General features: G+C 37.7%; 1 protein-coding gene across 1 annotated transcript in view; it reads right to left on the bottom strand.

Moving 5' to 3' along the window:
• fbxl17 (F-box and leucine-rich repeat protein 17) overlaps window positions 1-20,000 on the bottom strand; it is a 277,816-nt gene that overhangs the window by 148,854 nt on the left and 108,962 nt on the right. Inside the window, exon 7 of the mRNA XM_077217569.1 lies at window positions 15,576-15,706. Within this exon, the coding sequence (XP_077073684.1) occupies window positions 15,576-15,706 (131 nt within the window). The remainder of the gene's footprint in view (window positions 1-15,575; window positions 15,707-20,000) is intronic.

Raw genomic sequence — 20,000 nt, 5'->3', positions numbered from 1 at the left:
ACACACACACACACACACACACACATATAAACACACACACACACCTGAGTGGGTTTATTCTGATATCAAACACACACACACAAACACACACCAAAAGGGGTTTATTCTGAGATAACAACCGGCTGATGTACATTATCCAGATTATTACACAGATACTTGCCACATCAGTAAATTATTAGACACGAATCATCGATCTGAGTTGAAATATTTTATCAGCTCTTTAAACGCAAAGCTGCGTGGAGAGAGAGCAGTTTCAACGGCGAGTTCAAACTAAACAGACATTTAAGAGATACGGTCATAACACTATTTCACCACATAAATAATTATGGAGAAGAGAGATATTGATTTCAGATTAAACGGTTTTAAAATCGTTTGTATCTTATAACCCAACAGTGACAAAATGGCCGCCACTGCGTTTGTGTGAAACGAGAGAGAGCGAGTCCACGATGCTGGATGGCATAATTACATAACTCTACACAAAACATTGATTCGACTGAGTTTTAATATTAGCTCACCAAAAGCGAAACCCGTTGCTAGCGAGTGTATAGTGTATCAGCGGATGTTATCTGGGAATAACTTACAATTGACCAATCAGAATCGAGTATTCCACAGAGCCGTGTAATAATTAAAGTTAAGTGCTCCTGTGAGCTAAATCCTGCTGAAGATGTTTCGTTGTGGAATACGTTTGAATACAGGCCTTCTTCAAACGTTCACTGAACACACACACACACACACACACACACACACACAGATTTATATCAGACAGGAGGCTGTTATATTAGATATAACGGGTCTCATGCTCGGGGTAAAAAGTTTTTTTGATATCGTGAATCATTGCTGATATTGAATGCAGACGCATTTCAGAAAGTGTCCTAACGAAGAAATGAAATATGCACGAGGCGCTGCCAAATTACACAAGCGTTTGACATTATAACGACACCCGGGCGTGTTTGATTAATGTGTGGCTGTGTATCATAACCAGATCCATGTGTTGTGATAAATACCAAAACATGCATATGAAACCTCCCAGAATATGTTTCTTTCTTATCGAGAATCTGCGGATGATTTTTCACTGAGCCATCGATGTGCTGGTGTTCTTGGCTCACATTCCCGGGAAATTAATCACAATCCATATTTCAGGAGCGCATATTTACTGGTCAGGGTTGCTGCACACTTTTTAAAATCAAATTTAAGGCTTTTTTGAGACCTGAAGAAATAAAAATGAATACTGTACATTTAGGGGAGTGCAATATATTGACAAAAAAAAAAATGATATCTCGATATTTTCTAAGTTTTGTTGATAATAATGTGTTTTTGTGCTGGTTTAGGCCTGTTGTGGACAGCTGACTCATGAAGATATTCATATTATTCATATTCTATGCGATGGTCAGTTCAAAGCAAGGCATGTTTATTTATATAGCACATTTCATACACAATGGTAATTCAAAGTGCTTTACATTGAAGAAATTAAAATAATCAAAAGAAATCAGAATCATTTAAACAGTTTAGAATAAGAAAATAAAATACAGTACACAGCATTGACAGAAATTAACCTTTTTATTAAGGGACAATATTTGCCATCTTTATTATAAGTTATTTCCAGGGGCATTTTTAACTATGTAAGCAAATTTTTTCTAAGCTTATTAGATGTATGCATCACTTTTTATGTCAAATTCTAACATTCAAATTAAATTCTATTAGAACAATAACAGCATAAGGCTGTTACTATTCAAAGGAAATCAACAAATCCATCTTTGCAGTGACACAGAAGAGGCATTAATATATTTACACAGCATTTACAATTGCATAAATAATGCTATGCAATTTTTTTTAACTCAATATTTAAATATGATGAAATATAATGCATTAACTTACAATTGAACTGGCATTAACCGACAGACGTAATATACTGTCGTAAATGACACGAATTGTCACGTGATAAAGCAAATGCACAAAGATACAGCATTTAGAGGTCTAAGTTTAAGTGTCGACCAAAATTTAAGACCTCTCATAAGTAAGAATAAGAGTTTTTATGGTCTTAAATAAGACTTTTTAAGGATCCGCGGGTCTGTTGTTATCTGGGCTCGATATTTCATCTGTTAAACTTCTGAGGGACAGACCAAATCGATATTCTCACGACAGTTTTTCGTCGCTAAAATGGTCCTATCGCAAAAAATTCGCCTTGGCACATCAACATCTTGAACAGGATCGATAAACTCAGCCATGTTTTCTCATTTGTGTTTGCAAAAGTCATTTAAGGTAAAGTTTAGGAAAATCACTCTTGTATGCAACACTTTTAATCGATTTTAAGGGATTACTTAAAGAAAAATAGAAACTTCTTAGGGTGTATGACGTTTTACCTAAAGAAAACGTTTTTTGGAACACCCTTAATTTTAAGGGAAACTTAAAGGGTAGTAAAATACCCTTTTCACAAGATGTAAAATAAGTCTCTGATTTCCCCAGAGTGTGTGTGTGTGTGTGTGTGTGTGTGTGTGTGTGTGTGTGTGTGTGTGTGTGTGTGTGTGTGTGTGTGTGTGTGTGTGTGTGTGTGTGTGTGTGTGTGTGTGTGTGTGTGTGTCGTTTCAGCTCAAAATACTCCACAGATATTTTTTATATAGCATGTAAAAATTTGTCACTTTGAGCAAAATTTTTTGCAAAACACACCGTTTTTGTGTGTCCCTTTAAATGCAAATGAGCTGCTGCTTTCAGCACAGAGGGGCGGAGCTTCAAGAGCTTGTGTCCTGAAAATTTAAAAAACCTTTAGCCTTTTATGTTTAAACTGGAGTCGGATAAAGATGTAGAGACTCAAGAAGTGACAACAGGACATTTCTGAATGTTAGTTGATGAATTTATGCAGCTGATGTGGAGTTATCTTCTAGTCATTGATTAGCATATTCTGTCATGATAATCTATAAATCGCGTTCCAGGGGGCGGAGTTTATGTAAATTTTAGGGTTTGTGATGTCACTAACCCATGAAGACGCTCATTGTAGTTCCAACCAACCATTTGTTGTAGTCCTTAATCTATTTCTTTAAAAGAAAATATCTCCCTTTGGTTTGAGCTTTAAGCGTCGTGTATTTGCTAGGGATCCACCGAATGTTCGGCAACCGAATAAGTAAAAACACAGAATAAATTTGACCAAACAATGACGTTTTTGATTACGCGATCGAATAGTAACCAGCGTAGAGTGAGAGGCGCGTGCTTTATAAATGCAGCAAACATGCCCCCTTTGAGCAGATAACCAAAGAGAAGCTCATCTGATCATCTGTGGCAGACGTTGTACCCTTACGTGCAGCACTAAAGCATCTTTTAACCCTCTGTAGTTGACAAACGACCTGCCGCGTTTTGCTGGATTTTCACATAGCCGCAAAATAGACTTAAATACTCCGTCATTTATGGCCACTTAAATGCAGACTTAAGAAATATGAAAAAATAAACCTGTTAAATGTCTACTTGTGTCCACTTACAATCGAAACAAAACTGTGCTTTTGTAAAATAAAGAAAATAAACAGGGTGTGCGTTAACTTTATTTCTGGAGCACGTCGCTAAACTTAAACAAAACTAAGTGAATACTAGTCACAAAGGCAAAGGCAATATATCTTTATAATCATTTGTCTACTTTTAAATGATCTAATTCAAAACAAAAACAAATATTATCTGTTTATGTAATCTGTATGAAAAGAGAGAGAAATGTCAGTCGTACTCATGGCAACTCCTTATCTGCTAATCGCCACGGAGAGCGCGCGCTATATTGAAACCCAAATTATCTGAGGCAATCCATGCAAACCTGTCAACACCCACCATAAAGTGTATGTAAACCGCAAAAGCAGGCTTATGTCTAGGACAGTTATTCATTTGTTGTGGGTTCATCCACGTTTTTTTGCACTTTTCAATACACTTTTTTAGTTACATTCTTTCAGCGGTCAGTTATAGGCCTAACATAGGCTATTCAAGGAGGGGGGCTTCAAAGATGGCCAAATAAAAATATGTTTTTTATTTTACTAATTTATTTATTTTAAGTTATATTGTGCTTTGTTTAAATAGTATCTGCTGGAATGTTAAAAAAAATCAGTGTTAAATAAATTGTATTTTTTGCATTTCTCTGAAAAGCAAGACAAAATAGTAAAAAAGCATATTTTTACTTTTTAATTAAATGCAATGGTGAAAAAATTGGCAAAAATGTGTAACACCGCGTTCGGTATTCGGCCTTTGGCCAAGCGTTTCATTATTATTCGGCTTCGGCCAAGAATTTTCATTTCGGTGCATCCCTAGTATTTGCAGATGTTGATTATACTCAAACAGCAACATTACACACTAACTAAAGTTAAAAAAGTGAAATCATAATCAACCACCCCTTTAAGGGAAAATAACACTGAAGGTGCTTGATGCAACCGTGCACTGGATCCTATAAGAGGAAGAAAGAGCTGAAGTAATGAAGGACAAACACAACATTACGGTCAAGGACTTTGAATGTAATAAGTCTTCTAGTATCGGGCCAGCGGGAGCAACGCTTAAGAACTGCTTTACGATATTGCATTAGATATTTGCTCAGCAGAGCCTCTCTTTCAGAGCGACTCGAATGGCTTTTACGCACGACCCGTTTATACAGCTGGAGTGAGAACCGGATAAGTGCCGATCTCCAGGGCTTTCCTCCACTGGGAATCATCGGATGGATCAAGTAAACCTGAAGCGAGTCCCGAAAAACTCACTTTCCGAAAGCAAACCGGCGTAATTAATTTAGTTGTGGTGCAAATGAAAATATCAGCGAGAGGAATGATATGGCTAATCCTGCAGAGAGAGGTCATTCAGACATACATCACTTCCACACACACTCGGCTTTCCTGCAAAACAACACACACTGAACACTGTGAAACAGCTGGAGAAGATCGGGAGCTCAAGACAACATGTTACACGCCATTACTCACAGTTATTGAGAACACTGGAGATGGGATGAATCAGGAATTATCGCTTCGATCTGAAACTTAAAATGTTACAATGTTGCAGTTTCTTTTTTACTTGGTTTGATTTCATAAGACATAATTTTAAAGTCTCCCTGTAGTCAATCATTTTATCCCTTAAATATCATCCAAAATTATATATTTAAATATTTTCATTGAAAACAAATCGTAATGCCTTAATATATCTTGAATGTAACTCGACACCCTTGCCTCATTTAGTATGCGTGGTTCTATGAATATGCAAATGAGCCCCGCCTCCACTCACTCACTCACTCAGAGATCCACTCGTTGACGATCACACGTTGATCTGATTGGTTACAAGGTAGTTTGTGACGTCAGAAACACCAGCGATTTCAAAGCGTGTTTTTGGTTCACTGCAGTACTCAGCAATCACTCACACTCACACACACACACACACACACACACACACACACACACACACACGTTTCACTCAAACGGCTCGTACAGGGAGAATAAAGTGAAGCGTAATGCTGGAAGACATCAGGATCTCCTCCTGATCTGAAAGAGTTCTGTGTGAATTTAAGAAAACTGTTGCAGATAAAGACAATATCTTCAAATTACCATCCCTTAAAAAACTTGGTGTTTTTAATTTAGTGGAGAAACAAAACAGATGATCAACAATTATGTGCCTATAGAAACAAAGAGTGCAAAATTGAGAATGAATTTCGGTTCAAATCTATAATAAAGTCCCATTAGGCATTAACTATATATTAATAATGAACATTACATGAGCTACAGTATTTATTACTCTTTGTAAATGTTTGTTAATAAAAACAACTGTTCATTGTTAGTCCATGTCAGCTCAGGTCCATTAATTAATATTAACAGATGCTACTTTTGATTTTAACAATGTATTAGTAAATGTTGACAATAGCATTAGTAAGATTATTAAATAGTTATTATTTTCACTGTTAGTTATAATGCAAAAAACTAATCTATAAAACTAAAATATTGTATATCAAGTATAAAATATTGCAAAAGAAATCATTCTTTAGAAACTGAATATTTTTTTTTGTAATATTATGAACATACATAATATAAACTATGTTCTGTGCAGATGCATATATGATTCAATCTCAATCTAGTTTTTGTTTCAGCCCAGAACCTCCATACGACACATGCAGAATTTACTCAGTGTAAAGTCTCTAGACTTACTCAGTGTAAAGTCTCTAGACTTACTCAGTGTAAAGTCACAAGACTCTCCATGATGGACCTGAAGTTCTGGAGGCTGAGTTTTATCAATCTCAATATTCTGCTGTTCATAATCTGGACGCCAATATCATCTCAGTTTAAATATGAACCACTGGTTTTACACGGAGAAAGAGTGAGAAATACAGAGAGGAAGAGTCTCACAGACTCTCTTCTGTTTCACAACCATAATGCCAAACAAGCTGACCAAACAAGAGACCAAAGCTGGAGCTGAAGACACCAATAACAGAGAAACAGACACAATCAGTGTGAGTACCTGTATATAATATAATATATAGAATATGAACATGAATATGTATGTAATTTAGTGGGTATAGAAATAATCACCCCCCTTTAAAATAATCACATTTTGTTGCTTCGCAGCCTGAAATGAAGACAGACCAATGCAGCCAATAACCCGTTCAAAACCGGGATATTAGCAATAACCCGGTCGCGCACGGCCATGTAAACACCGGCAAAACCCCGAATATGCTCATATCCCGGATTTTAAAAACCCGGATATGATCCCTGGGGTACCCCTTTTCTAACCCGAATTTTTGGTCATGTAAACGCGTATCGGCATATCCCCATAATGATTGGTGTTCTGCGCATGTACTATTCGTAAGGAATCTTGGTCTGTTGAGTAGAGGAACTTCTCGGCGCATACAGAAACCCGCGTGCAGTATACCGGAAGTAAACATGGCGAGACGCAGCACAGCGTACTTTTGGAGCGAGGTCAGTACCAGCACCACATCGCAAACAAAGGCGATCGCTATCTGCCCCGAACTATTCATTATGCGCGTGCTGCTGCTGTTGTTGTCTTCGGATACAGGAAGAAGAATCGGAAATGACGTATATTGCGTCTCAAGGTTGTCCGTACGTACAGACGCTAACGTGCGTCGCCATTTACATCGGGATATTGCAATTCCATGTATACAGGAGAAACTCTCTCTGCTCACGCATGTAAACGGGTTATTCCTAATGTTTCAGAAACCTGAATAGTGACCTTAACCCGACCATAACCCGAATATTGGCTGCATGTAAACGTAGTCACAGTTTTTGATTCATTCAGATGTATTTACTCAGTGCAACTTATAACATCCAAGTGAAAGATATAACACCAACATGTCATAAAAAATTTTAAAAACGTAATCACTGAGTTGGAAAAAGGATCACCCCCTTGTTTCAGTATTTTGTTGAACCACCTTTTGCTTTAATTACAGCCTTTAGTGTGTTGGGATATGTCTCTTAACTTTGCACATCTAGACGTTGCAATTTTCGACCACTCTTCTTTGCAGAACTGCACAAGTTCAGTTAAATTTGATGGTGACCGTTTGTGGACTGGTGTCTTCAAGTCATTCCACAGATTTTCAATGGGGTTTAAGTCTGGGCTCTGACTAGGCCATGCAAGGACATTCACCTTTTTCTCCTTCAACCACTGTGTGGTCAGTTTTGCTGTGTGCTTTGGGTCATCGTCATGTTGGAAGGTAAATCTTCTTCCCATTGACAACTTTCTGGCAGAGAGCAGCAGATTTTCCTCAAGAATTTGACAGTCTTTTGCCCCATCCATTTTTCCTTCCATCCTGACAAAGTCTCCAGTCCCTGCTGCAGAGAAACACCCCCGAAACATGATATTACTGTAGGAATGGTGTTATTTGCTGTATTGGATTTTCACCAAACAATTAAATTTTAGTCAGACCATAACTGTAACGATGGTGGTTGAAGCAAGGAAGCAGGATCCACTTGCAGCACACACTTTATTAGTTAAACAAACTCCAAACTTGACTAAGACTCAGGCTAGGAACAGGACTCCGGGAAAGCACAACCAACAGTAACAACTACACACATTCAAGAACTCACAAAGACTGAATAGAAACACAGGGTCTTAAATACAAGGGCAAACGAGCTGAACAAGATAACAAGGGGGCGTGGTTAATCGGGGACACCTGGGAAGACTAAGAGCGTTTTCACACCTGAAAGTACGCACCAAGGTCCGAACCAAAGTTCACGTTTTGATACATTTTATACTTTCAGAAAGTTTTGGTTTGGTTTCACACTGCAATTATGCGAGCGCACCAAAGAAAGATATCATCTATGTGGACTGCATCTCGACATTGATTGGTTTGTAAATGGGCGTGCGTCTGACGTCAGCGTGTTGTCAATTCGGCGGGTAACTTTGACAACATGAATGAACAGACGCATATCGTTGCAACTATATTTGGAAAGTGTCTGCGTTTTTTCCAGTTGACTTCTTATTATGTCATCAGACCATACTTCAATTAAAAAGCTCGTCTCCTCCTCTGCCCATGTGCTACCACGGCTCATTTTTCCTGTCACCTCCTGTTTTTCGGCTATGCGGGAACCACCGGAACTTCCTGTAAAAGGTCTGAAAGTCCGAACCATACAGAAATGCTTTCACACTAGAAACGAACCAAACCTTTGTTCAGTTTGATCCGGACCGAGACTACCTCTTTTCGTCAAACCAAATTTCATCTGTTTGGTCCGGACCGTGGTCCGGCGTAGGTTTCACACCTGTAATTTTGATTCGGACCAAACTGAAAAGTCCAAAAGTCCGGACCAAACAAGGTAGGTTTGAAAGGGCCCTAATAGTGATAATGGGGAACTACTAAACAAGAAACGAGGAGCGGGAAACAGAAAACAGGACTAAACCAAAAACACAAAGAACGGGGAAACACAGACAGAATGCATAACAATAACACCTTTTTCCACGTGGCCTTAGAATCTTCAAGGTGCGTTTTGGTCAAGCTCAGTCGTGACTGCATGTGGCCTTTCTGGAAGACTGGCTTTTTTCTTGCAACCCTCCCAAGCAAGCCACATTTGTGGAGAAATGACTCTTTGTCATGAATTCCTTCAACTGCTTCAGAGTTGCTGTTGGTAGCCTTTCTGACCAGTTTCCTCCTGGCTCTTTCATCCAGTCTGGAGCGACGTCCTGACCCAGGGAGGGCCTGTGTTTGTACCAAATAACTTCCACCTAAAGGGACATTGTGTAGGAATGTCTCCCATCTAGCGGAGAAATTGTATTTTGCATTCAAACGAATTGTGCTCTCCAGCGCCTCGCTTTTTCAAATGCGTGTTGCATCTACGGTAGCCGTTATGTGCCAAAAAGTTATGACAGGATGTCTGCTAACAGCACTTCGTCGAGTTTTCCTTTGGGTGAACAGGTTTGTTATTTCAAACAAACTGCAACTTGACACAACGAACAAACGAATGTTACAGTATGAATAATAACAGTGCAATGCAGCTTTTAAACTTGCTCTGCTCCTCCGTTTCTCCTGCTTTCAGTCACGTGACGCTGGCTCTGAACGAAAACGCGTTGTGGCTTAGTACTTTTTTACCCTCTCTGCTATTATAGTTTTTCAAGATGGCGGAACAACATGGAAGCCTCCGTGGACCTACCCGTCACATGTATATAAAGATAATACATTATTCATTTACGAGGATAAGTCAGATAATTGGCAGAGGTATTTGTACACCCATTGAGGACATATTTATGAATAAAAACATTGATTTTAGATAATAAAATACCTAAAAAACTACACATAGTCCCTTTAATAATAGACTTCACTGTGCTTCTAGGCACTGATAAAGCCTTTTTGTATCCATCTCCTGACTTGTGCCTGTCCACAACTTTATCCCGGAGATCTTTTGACAATGCCTTGCCACCCATAGTTGATTGTTTTCTTCAGTTGCACTACCAAGGACTGTAAAGCTTCAGGAAAAGCTTGTTTCATGCTGAGCTAATCAAAATGACCACAGCTGATCACAGTTGAAAGTCAATTGGCTTTGTGTGCTATTGAGAAGGTGATTAACTACACATGGTTGGGTTTACAAGTCATTTTTAGGAGGGGCGTGATTCTTTTTCCAACTCAGGGATTCTGTTTTTTAATTTGTAAAAAAAAAAAAATCTGACAAGTTGGTATTATATCTTTCACTTCGATGTTATAAGTTGTAAATACAGCTGAATAAAACAAAAAAATGTTTTTGTCCGTTTTCATTTCAGGCTGCAAAGCAACAAAATGTGATTATTTTAAAGGGAGCTGATTCTTTTCTATACCCACTGTATATATAGATATATACACACTTTTAAAATAAAACTATTCTGAATGTTTTCTATATTATTCTATATTCTGTCTATATACTTTTAAATAAAATTGTTTTTGTAATGTAATTTTTACCAATTGATGTAATATTTTATCCTCTTAAAAGTTTTAAGATATTGTGGAAATAAAAAATAGAATTTTGCAATTGTAAAATTGGAACTGTGATGTTCCATCTATTGTATATATGTTGTATTATAGTAATTATAGTATATAATATAGTATGTATATAAATAGTATATTATAGTATGTTGTATTATAGTAAATCCTGATGACATATGATTTAATAAAATATTTACAATTATTATATATATGTGCATACAATGATTTTTTTCCCACTCAATCCACCCCAGAAATGATTACCTTCAGCTAACAGGATCATGAGTTAAATAAATATGGTAATTTTGAGTTCATGTTGACTTTAGATATCAACAAAAACACACAAGCATTTCTGACTTTTCCAATCACGTCATAAAGTGTCGTTCCTGAAGCGCATGTTTGATCCAGGACTCGTCGAGCGTCAGAATCTAGTTATGAGGCCGTAAAATGTGTAAATTACAGCACGTTTTCTTCCAGCTCGAACTCCGACCTCCAGAACATCAGCGACCCAAACCGTCCCGCAAACCCAACGGGAAACACTGCAAAGAAATCCATCAGTGTTTCATAAAGGGTCAAATCTCTTCTGGAAGAATCATAAAGTGATATTGGCCAAACACATCCCCAATAAATCCAGAAATCATAAAAGAAGAGGAACAGCAGCGTTCAGCCGATTGTATCTGGGGCCGATTGTAAATTCAATATTGTGTTAACGCTCAGAACGAGCCTAAGGAGCCTGTAAATCCATACGCTAGATCAGGAATATAAACAGAAGAAGGAATTTCCTCACATTCTCCAGTCACACATGCTTATTAAACAAGAACAAAAGCCCATGAAATAACATTTGTCCAGGTTCTTCATCATCACACGTGTGATTTATGTGCAGGAGGCTCATCTACAGTCGTCTAGGTCACATGATTTACTCCTGACATGAGGAAAATATGCCCAGACTCTCTCATAACCACCGTCCTGCCAGAACATGATGAATATGGATTATTCCAGCGGTTCTCAACCCTTCTGAACTCCAAGCCTCACATCATCCACACAAATATTCAAACTTTGTTCTCCTTTTTAAAGGTTATTAAAGTTAAATAACACCATGAAAATATTTTTTTTGTTACGTTAACTGAAATGAAATATTAAAAAATAGTCAACATCTTCATTTAGCTTAACTTGATGCACTAAAATAAACTAACTGAAATAAAAATGAATAAAAACTATATTTACATATTAAAAATAACCAATAAAAATGACAAAAAACATTTCTAATTTAACTTAATTTTAACAAAATTACTCAAACTAATAAAAAATAAAAATATGGAAAACATAAGAACAACTAAACTTAATAATTATAAATAATTTAAATACAATTTCAGAAGTTTTTGAAATGTTCTTTTTAACAAATAAATTTACTTGAATTTGCAGTAATTTGTGAACGGCTGCATATGGATTAATGAGAAAGATTTTTAAATAATATGTTTTATTTACAAACATAACAAAAAACTATAGATTATTTGCATAACTAGAAAAAGGTATATTCATTATAAAAATCCCCTTGGTGTTTTAAGATTTTATTAATTTCCATGATTCTTCAAGGTCTAGATTTTAAATTAAAATCCTTATATATCCATGTTTTTCAATACCATGAAAATCCTCATTCGTTATTGAGGGGGTGAATAAAAATAAGAAATATCTGGACTTTTACACGTTTTAGCGCTTATGTTAAGTGATCTTGAGAACCACTAGATTATATAACCAATGAATATGATTACATAATGAATAGAGTAAACATAATTAGCTGTGACTGAATTCACCATTCAACAAAAGTGTTGAATAGAATGTTAGAATAGTAATACACTGAAAAAAACAATAAGTACATTTACTTAAATTTTCTTTGGCAACTTTTTGCATGAGTAAATTTCACATATGGAATTAAGTAAACTCTACTTAACTAAGTTAAGTGACAGTAACAGAAAATAAGTAATTTTAAATTAGCTAGTAAAAGGTTGAGTAATATCTATTTAGTTGAAGTTTCCTTTGCAATACATTTCACTCTAACAATATAACATTGAATTAAACCACTCTTTTAATGTATATGCTTTACATAGAAACAACTAAGTAATTAATGCAATAGATATTGTGAGAGACAGCATTTCTACATTTCAGAAATCATGTGCATGTGAGCGTAGATACCTCAATACTTAGATAACACACACTAATGATTGATGGATCGTTTTTGTGTATGAATGTGTCATTTTGAGTAGAAAATGAACTCCAAATGTCACAAAATGACAAGTTACTAATCCTAACAACAAACGCAATGATAAAACAGTGTAAATACAGCTGGAAAACATATTAATTATTCCAAGGCCCAGTGCATGATGGGAACAACAGTATCAGAAAAATGTAGTTATTTTACTTAATTATATAACGTTGATATTTACACTTTCATTTCTACACGATAGAATTGAGTACTAATATAGAATTTACTTATTATTTTTAATTCTTGCCTGAACTAATTTTTCCATGTAAATTACATTGTTTTTTTCTGTAGCATTTACTTCACCACAGAATTATTTGTATCAGTGAAGTTAATGAATATAGAGTTGTACTGTATTCAGTATTCAACACAAGCTCTGGTCCAATAATGCTTCATATCCAGATGAACTTCACATGTAAAGATCTCCGCATGTGTAAACGCTCCGTCAGGATTCAGAGACGATTAAACGCGTCTGTAAAGCGCAGAAAAAGCCGTTTGTGTTTAAGCATGAAATCTCTGACTTACAGCCGCTCGCATCTGCGCTCTTCTACTGTATCTCATTCACTCAGGTCTCAAACGACACACAGAAATATGACTGAATAATCAAAAACAAGGAGAAACATGCAGCACAGGATCAAACGCTTCACGCATATGGAGAACAGATTTTAAAAATGGCATCCTGTGATGTTGTGGCCAAATGGGTTTCAGGAACATCTGTGTGTTTCCCTCTGACTCGTCTATTAGTGAAATGAGCTAAATTGCTCTTTTCCTTGAGATGTTCGAGTCCAGCGAGGCTAATGGACACGTTTAATCACGGGTCACTGTGTGTCGCTCTAGCGGAGTGTGTGTTCAACGCCTCTGTGTTCATTTCCTTTAGGCGAAAGAGCAAGATGTTGAGAAACTGTGTGAATCGATTGTTCAGTGCCTTACAGTGAGACTGAAGAACAGAGAGAAACCAAAACAACCAGTTTCACATCAATCATTCATAGACTGAGGAGAAAAACACTCATTATCCAGAACAGCAGAACGATGAGGGACGACTGAAGCAATTGTGACCAACAATCCATCCATCCCTCCATCCTATACATCAATCCATCCTATACATCATATACATCCATCCATCCTATACATTCATCCATCCATCCATCCTATACATCATATACATCCATCCATCCTATACATCATATCCATCCATCCATCCATCCATCCATCCATCCATCCTATACATCCATCCATCCTATACATCCATACATCCTTTACATCCATCCATACATCCTATCCATCCATACATACATCCATACATCCTATAAATTCATCCATCATCCATCCTAAACATCCATCCATCCTATACATCCATGCATCCTATACATCATATACATCCATCCATCCTATACATTCATCCATCCATCCATCCTATACATCCATACATCCTTTACATCCATCCATACACCCTATCCATCCATACATACATCCATACATCCTATAAATTCATCCATCCATCCATCCTATACATCCATCCATACATCCTATCCATCCATACATAAATACATCCATACATCCTATACATCCATACACACATCCATACATCCTATACATCCATACATCCATCCATACATCCTATACATCCATACACACATCCATACATCCTATACATCCATCCATACATCCTATACATCCATACATACATCCATCCTATACATCCTATCCATCCATACATCCTATATATCCATCCATACATCCATACACACATCCATCCATACATCCTATACATCCATACATACATCTTATACATCCATTCATCCTATACATCCATACATCCACACATACATCCTATACATCCATCCATACATCCTTTACATCCATTCATCCTATACATCCATACATCCTATACACCCATTCATCCTAAACATCCTATACATCCATACATCCTATACATCCATTCATTCATCCTATACATCCTATACATCCATCATTCATCCTATACATCCATACATACTATACATCCATTCATACAGCCTATACATCCATCCATCCATACACACATCCAATCCATACATCCTATACATCCATACATCAATCCATACATCCTATATATCCATCCATACATCCATACACACATCCATCCATACATCCATACATCCTATACATCCATACATCCTATAAATCCATTCATTCATCCTATACATTCATACATCCTATACATCCATACATACATCCTATACATCCATACACCCTATACATCCATACATCCTATACACCCATACATACATCCTATACATGTCACGGTTCATGCATTCACTGTCTCGCCCTCGCGCTGTGAGTATTGTTGTGTGTGTATTGATAGGCATGGCTTGTGATTGAGGCTGAAGAGCGGATGAGCGGATCAGCGTCAGCTGTTTCTCATCACGGCACCCTATTTATTGTGTGTGAGTTTGTCCTGTCTTTTTCAGATCGTTGTCGAGGCTCTCTGGATTTACCTGTGTCTCCTATCCAGTTCTCCTGCCTGATCGTTTGCCCGGATCGCCTTTGTTCTTGCCTGGATTGCCTGAGTCTGCCCATCTGCGTCCCTGCGTTGCCAGTGCCCTGCCAGAGACTGAGACTTCCTTCTGAACCTACTACTTCTATTTTTTTGTGAATAAACAGTTGTTCTTTGCACTTGAATCCTATCGGTCTTTCTGGCCCTGACTGACAATACATCCATTCATCCTATACATCCATTCATTCATCCTATACATCCATCCAGCCATCCATCCTATACATCGATCCATCCTATACATCCTTCCATCCTTTTATCCATCCGTGTGTGTGTGTGTGTGTGTGTGTGTGTGTGTGTGTGTGTGTGTGTGTGTGTGTGTGTGTGTGTGTGTGTGTGTGTGTGTGTGTGTGTGTGTGTGTGTGTGTGTGTGTGTGTGTGTGTGTGTGTGTTATTTGCACCTGTCATTGATGGTCCAGTTGAGACAGAGGTTGAGGGACGTCAAGTTCCGGCACTTTCTCACGACCTCCATCACGGTCTCGTTGTTGAGCTCAGAGATGTGCCGCAGATCCAGACTGCTCAGGGACTGAAGCTGCAGGCACACACACACACAGACACACACACACACGGTCAGCACGTCCCTGCAGGTGCAGTAAATGATGCACATTACTCTTGAATACTCCTCAATGGAATATAAACGCCCCATTATCCTCCGTGTGACTGTGTTTGACCTCTGCAGAAGCAGAAGCATCTGACATGCTCTTTATGGAATGATTAATTATGTTCATAATCATAATCACAATTATTTTGATCAGTATTGTAATTTAACACAATTAGGAGTGGATGATATAACCAAAATCGTATTAGTGTTTTTTCCCCTCAATATATACCGTATCAAGTATATTTTATTGGAAATAAGATTTCATAGCAATTTTGATACCACAATAAAAAAGAAGATAGTAAAAGTTCTCAAACAATAACTGAAGACAAGTAAACAATCAGTAAGCCTAAAACAATAAAATCAAAGAACCAAATTACAAACAATAGGACAAAAACAATAAAAAAAAAAGATTCCTAAAGATTATTATTAAAGCAACCAAAAGTCATTGAGTCTAGAGCAGTGTTGATTAACATTAATATAATTAAATGTATATTAGGCTGTTGTCACTTTAAGACCTAATGCACGGATCCAATATACTGATACACATCTAACATACTGATAAATATAAATTTTTAATAATAAAATCAAGCACTTCCCGCCGGAGACTGCATTTCTCGAATCAAGTTACATGATTTGACAGATTTGGACGTTACGTTCAATACGTAAAACGTAATAAAATTGTTTTATCTCCATCATCATGTTTTCATTGAAACTAAAATCCGATTAATCTCTCAGCCCTGGACTTGAGAGCAAATTTTAAGACTAAATAGTACATTAAACTCTTGCTTGCTGATTCAGGAAACAATTTCAATGTCAATGTCAATTTTATTTCTATAGCACCATTAATCACAACATAGGTTGTCCAATGTGCTGCACAATGAAGACACAAGACAATACAATATAATTAATAACAAACAAAACAAAAAAAACAAAAACAAAAATGCAATATAACTTCCTCATTGATGCCAATTCACAAAAATGAGTTTTCAGCTTAGATTTAAAAACAGACAGTGATGATGCAGAGCGTTTATTTCAAGCGATAAACACACACACATTATGTCCTGTATTGGGACTCTACAGCGAGTGCCGGCATGTTGTGCTCTTGACCTTAATGAAAGCACAAGTGTTCGTTCGGCTCAACAAAACACTCCCTGCAGCGAATTACCCATGATTCCCTGCTCCGCTCCTGACCCAAAGACTAGCGGGAGAATTGGAGGCACAAAATAACGCAAAAGGTGATGGCTTGAAAAATGTCACAGAGTGTGTTTATAACTGCACATAAATTACACTCAGAGGTTATGATCCATCACATTTACTCAAAAACTGTACAGAAATATAAAGAGCTGGTTTAACACTATATCATATTTGATGCACAAATTTCTCAGGTCCATTAATGATCAACATAATCAAAACGTGAATCGCACACAATCTCCTCCATACCTTCTGTCGTCTGATTGAGGTTAAACTCTTTTATTAAGTAAAAGTCTTTTAACGTAAAGTAAAGTAAAGACTTTACATAAAGTAAAGTCACGATAACTTTGATATTGTTAGTAATATTTCACCTGGACTGAAGCAGCTTCGCTTTACTTGATTATCCATCATCATTTTATAGAAAAATCACTGCATCAAATATGATCATCAGGCTTTTGAGAAACGTTTATTTGTTCATCTCTCAATCATCATTGTATTGCATTGCATTATATGTTTTAAAACTACAGAGCTTTGATCATAAAACTGAGCATTTAAAAATCATCTTATGAAGACATTTTATTGGCAGATATTGATATTTATATGCATTTTATGTCAGTATCTAAATATCTCACTGATTTACATTACAAGCATTAGAATGTCATATAAATAACAGCATCTGCATAAATCAAATTGCACATTTATTCTTTAAGAGTTTAAATCTATGAATAAAATTGAGTTTTTTCCCCATATCTTATTATATGGCCCATAATCATGTCTCAACAAAAATCACATATGCACACTTTTTTTTTTTTTTACTTTTCTATTATATTTTGTCTAAAAGGGTTCAAAAACTCCATCCCAGATTATTCTGAATATTATTTCACATTTCAAGCTTTACAGGGTTAAATTCGGTTTCATGCACAACACAGTAAATCAAACACACAGGAAGCGCAAAAAGGCATCTGGTTTTAATATAAAGACACAAAAATGCAGCGTTGCATGTATGCAACATTAATCACGCATCTGCCCTCAACACACACACACACACTCAATGTGGTCCTTGTTAAGTGCACTTAACAGTGGTCAAGTCTCAATCTCTGGTCTCGATCACACACACACACACACACACACACACACACACACACACACACACACACACACACACACTCACTCACTCATTCTCTCTCTCTCTCTCTCTCTCTCTCTCTCACACTCTCGCTCACTCACTCACTCTCTCACTCTCTCACTCTCTCTCTCTCACTCACTCTCACACTCACTCTCTCTCTCACTCTCACTCACTCTCACACTCACTCTCTCTCTCACTCTCTCTCTCACTCTCTCTCTCACTCTCTCTCTCACTCTCTCACTAACTCTCTCTCTCTCTCTCACTCTCTCACTCACTCACTCAATCTCTCACTAACTCTCTCTCTCACTCACTCTCTCTCTCACTAACTCTCTCTATCACTAATTCTCTCACTAATTCTCTCTCTCACTCTCTCTCTCACTCTGTCTCTCACTAATTCTCTCTCTCTCACTAACTCTCTGTCTCACTCACTCTCTCAAACTCTCTGTCTCTCTCTCTCTCTCTCTCACTCTCTCTCTCACTAATTCTCTCACTCTCTCACTAACTCTCTCTCACTCACTCTCTCTCTCACTCTCTGTCTCTCTCTCTCCCTCTCTCTCTCACTCTTTCACTAATTCTCTCTCTCACTAACTCTCTCTCTCTCACTCTCTCTCTCACTCACTCTCTCACTTTCTGTCTCTCTCACTCTCTCTCACACACACACTCACTCACTCACTCACACACACACACACACACACACACACACACACACACACACACACTCTCTCTCTCTCTCTCTCTCTAACACAACACACACTCACTCTCTCTCTCACTAATTCTCTCTCACTCTCTCACTAACTCTCTCTCTCACTCACTCTCTCTCACTCTCTATCTCTCTCTCTCCCTCTCTCTCTCACTCTCTCACTAACTCTCTCTCTCACTCACTCTCTCTCACTCTCTATCTCTCTCTCTCCCTCTCTCACTCACTCTCTCACTAACTCTCTCTCTCACTCTCTCTCTCTCTCACTCACTCTCTCACTCTCTGTCTCTCTCACTCTCTCTCTCTCACTCACACACACACACACTCTCTCTCTCTCTCTAACACAACACACACTCACTCACTCACACACACACACACTCTCTCTCTCTAACACACATGCACACACGCACATGCACACACTCTCACACACTCTCTCTCTCACTCTCTCTCTCACACACACACACACTCACTCACACAGTCACTCACTCACTCTCTCACACTCTCAATCACACACACACACACACACACACACACACACACACACACACACACACACTCTCTCTCTCTAACACAACACACACACACTCACTCACTCACACACACACTCTCTCTCAAACACACATGCACGCACGCACATGCACACACTCTCACACACTCTCTCTCTCTAACACACATGCACGCACATGCACACACTCTCACGCACTCTCTCTCACACTCTCTCATACACTCACATACAATCACACTCTCACACACCAACTGAATGTGGTCCTTGTTAAGTGCACTTAACAGTGGTCAAGTCTCCATCTCTGGTCTCGATCACACTTGCAGGAAAGCGGCTGCATTGTTTGTAAAATAAAAAGGCATGAAACCATGAGAAATCGATATAAGCAGACGCACGATACGCAGTTCCACTCACACACGTTACACATGTTAAAAAAGTCTGCAACCTTTCCCTCCTCAATCCCACAAAACACAGCAAACAAACAGCATTCAAGAACAAATCACGCTTTCATTCTGACTGCACAAAAACTATTGCACAGAGAGTCTGTATTTTACCTCACAAAAATCCATCATTACTGTCTCAACACAAACCCTGAGCTGATTCTACTTGTACTTACCATAGTAATAATAACAGTAAATTATGCGTAATTATATGCAACTAACCCTAAAACAAAACCCTAACCCTACAGTAAGTACATATAGTTGCTTAA

The sequence above is a fragment of the Siphateles boraxobius genome, unplaced genomic scaffold, assembly GCF_051911475.1.
Source record: "Siphateles boraxobius isolate OS27281-9 unplaced genomic scaffold, OSU_SipBor_1 74, whole genome shotgun sequence".
NCBI lineage: Eukaryota > Metazoa > Chordata > Actinopteri > Cypriniformes > Leuciscidae > Siphateles > Siphateles boraxobius.
The sequence above is the reverse complement of the archived record's forward strand: the minus strand, read 5'-3'. Positions and strand labels throughout refer to the sequence as shown.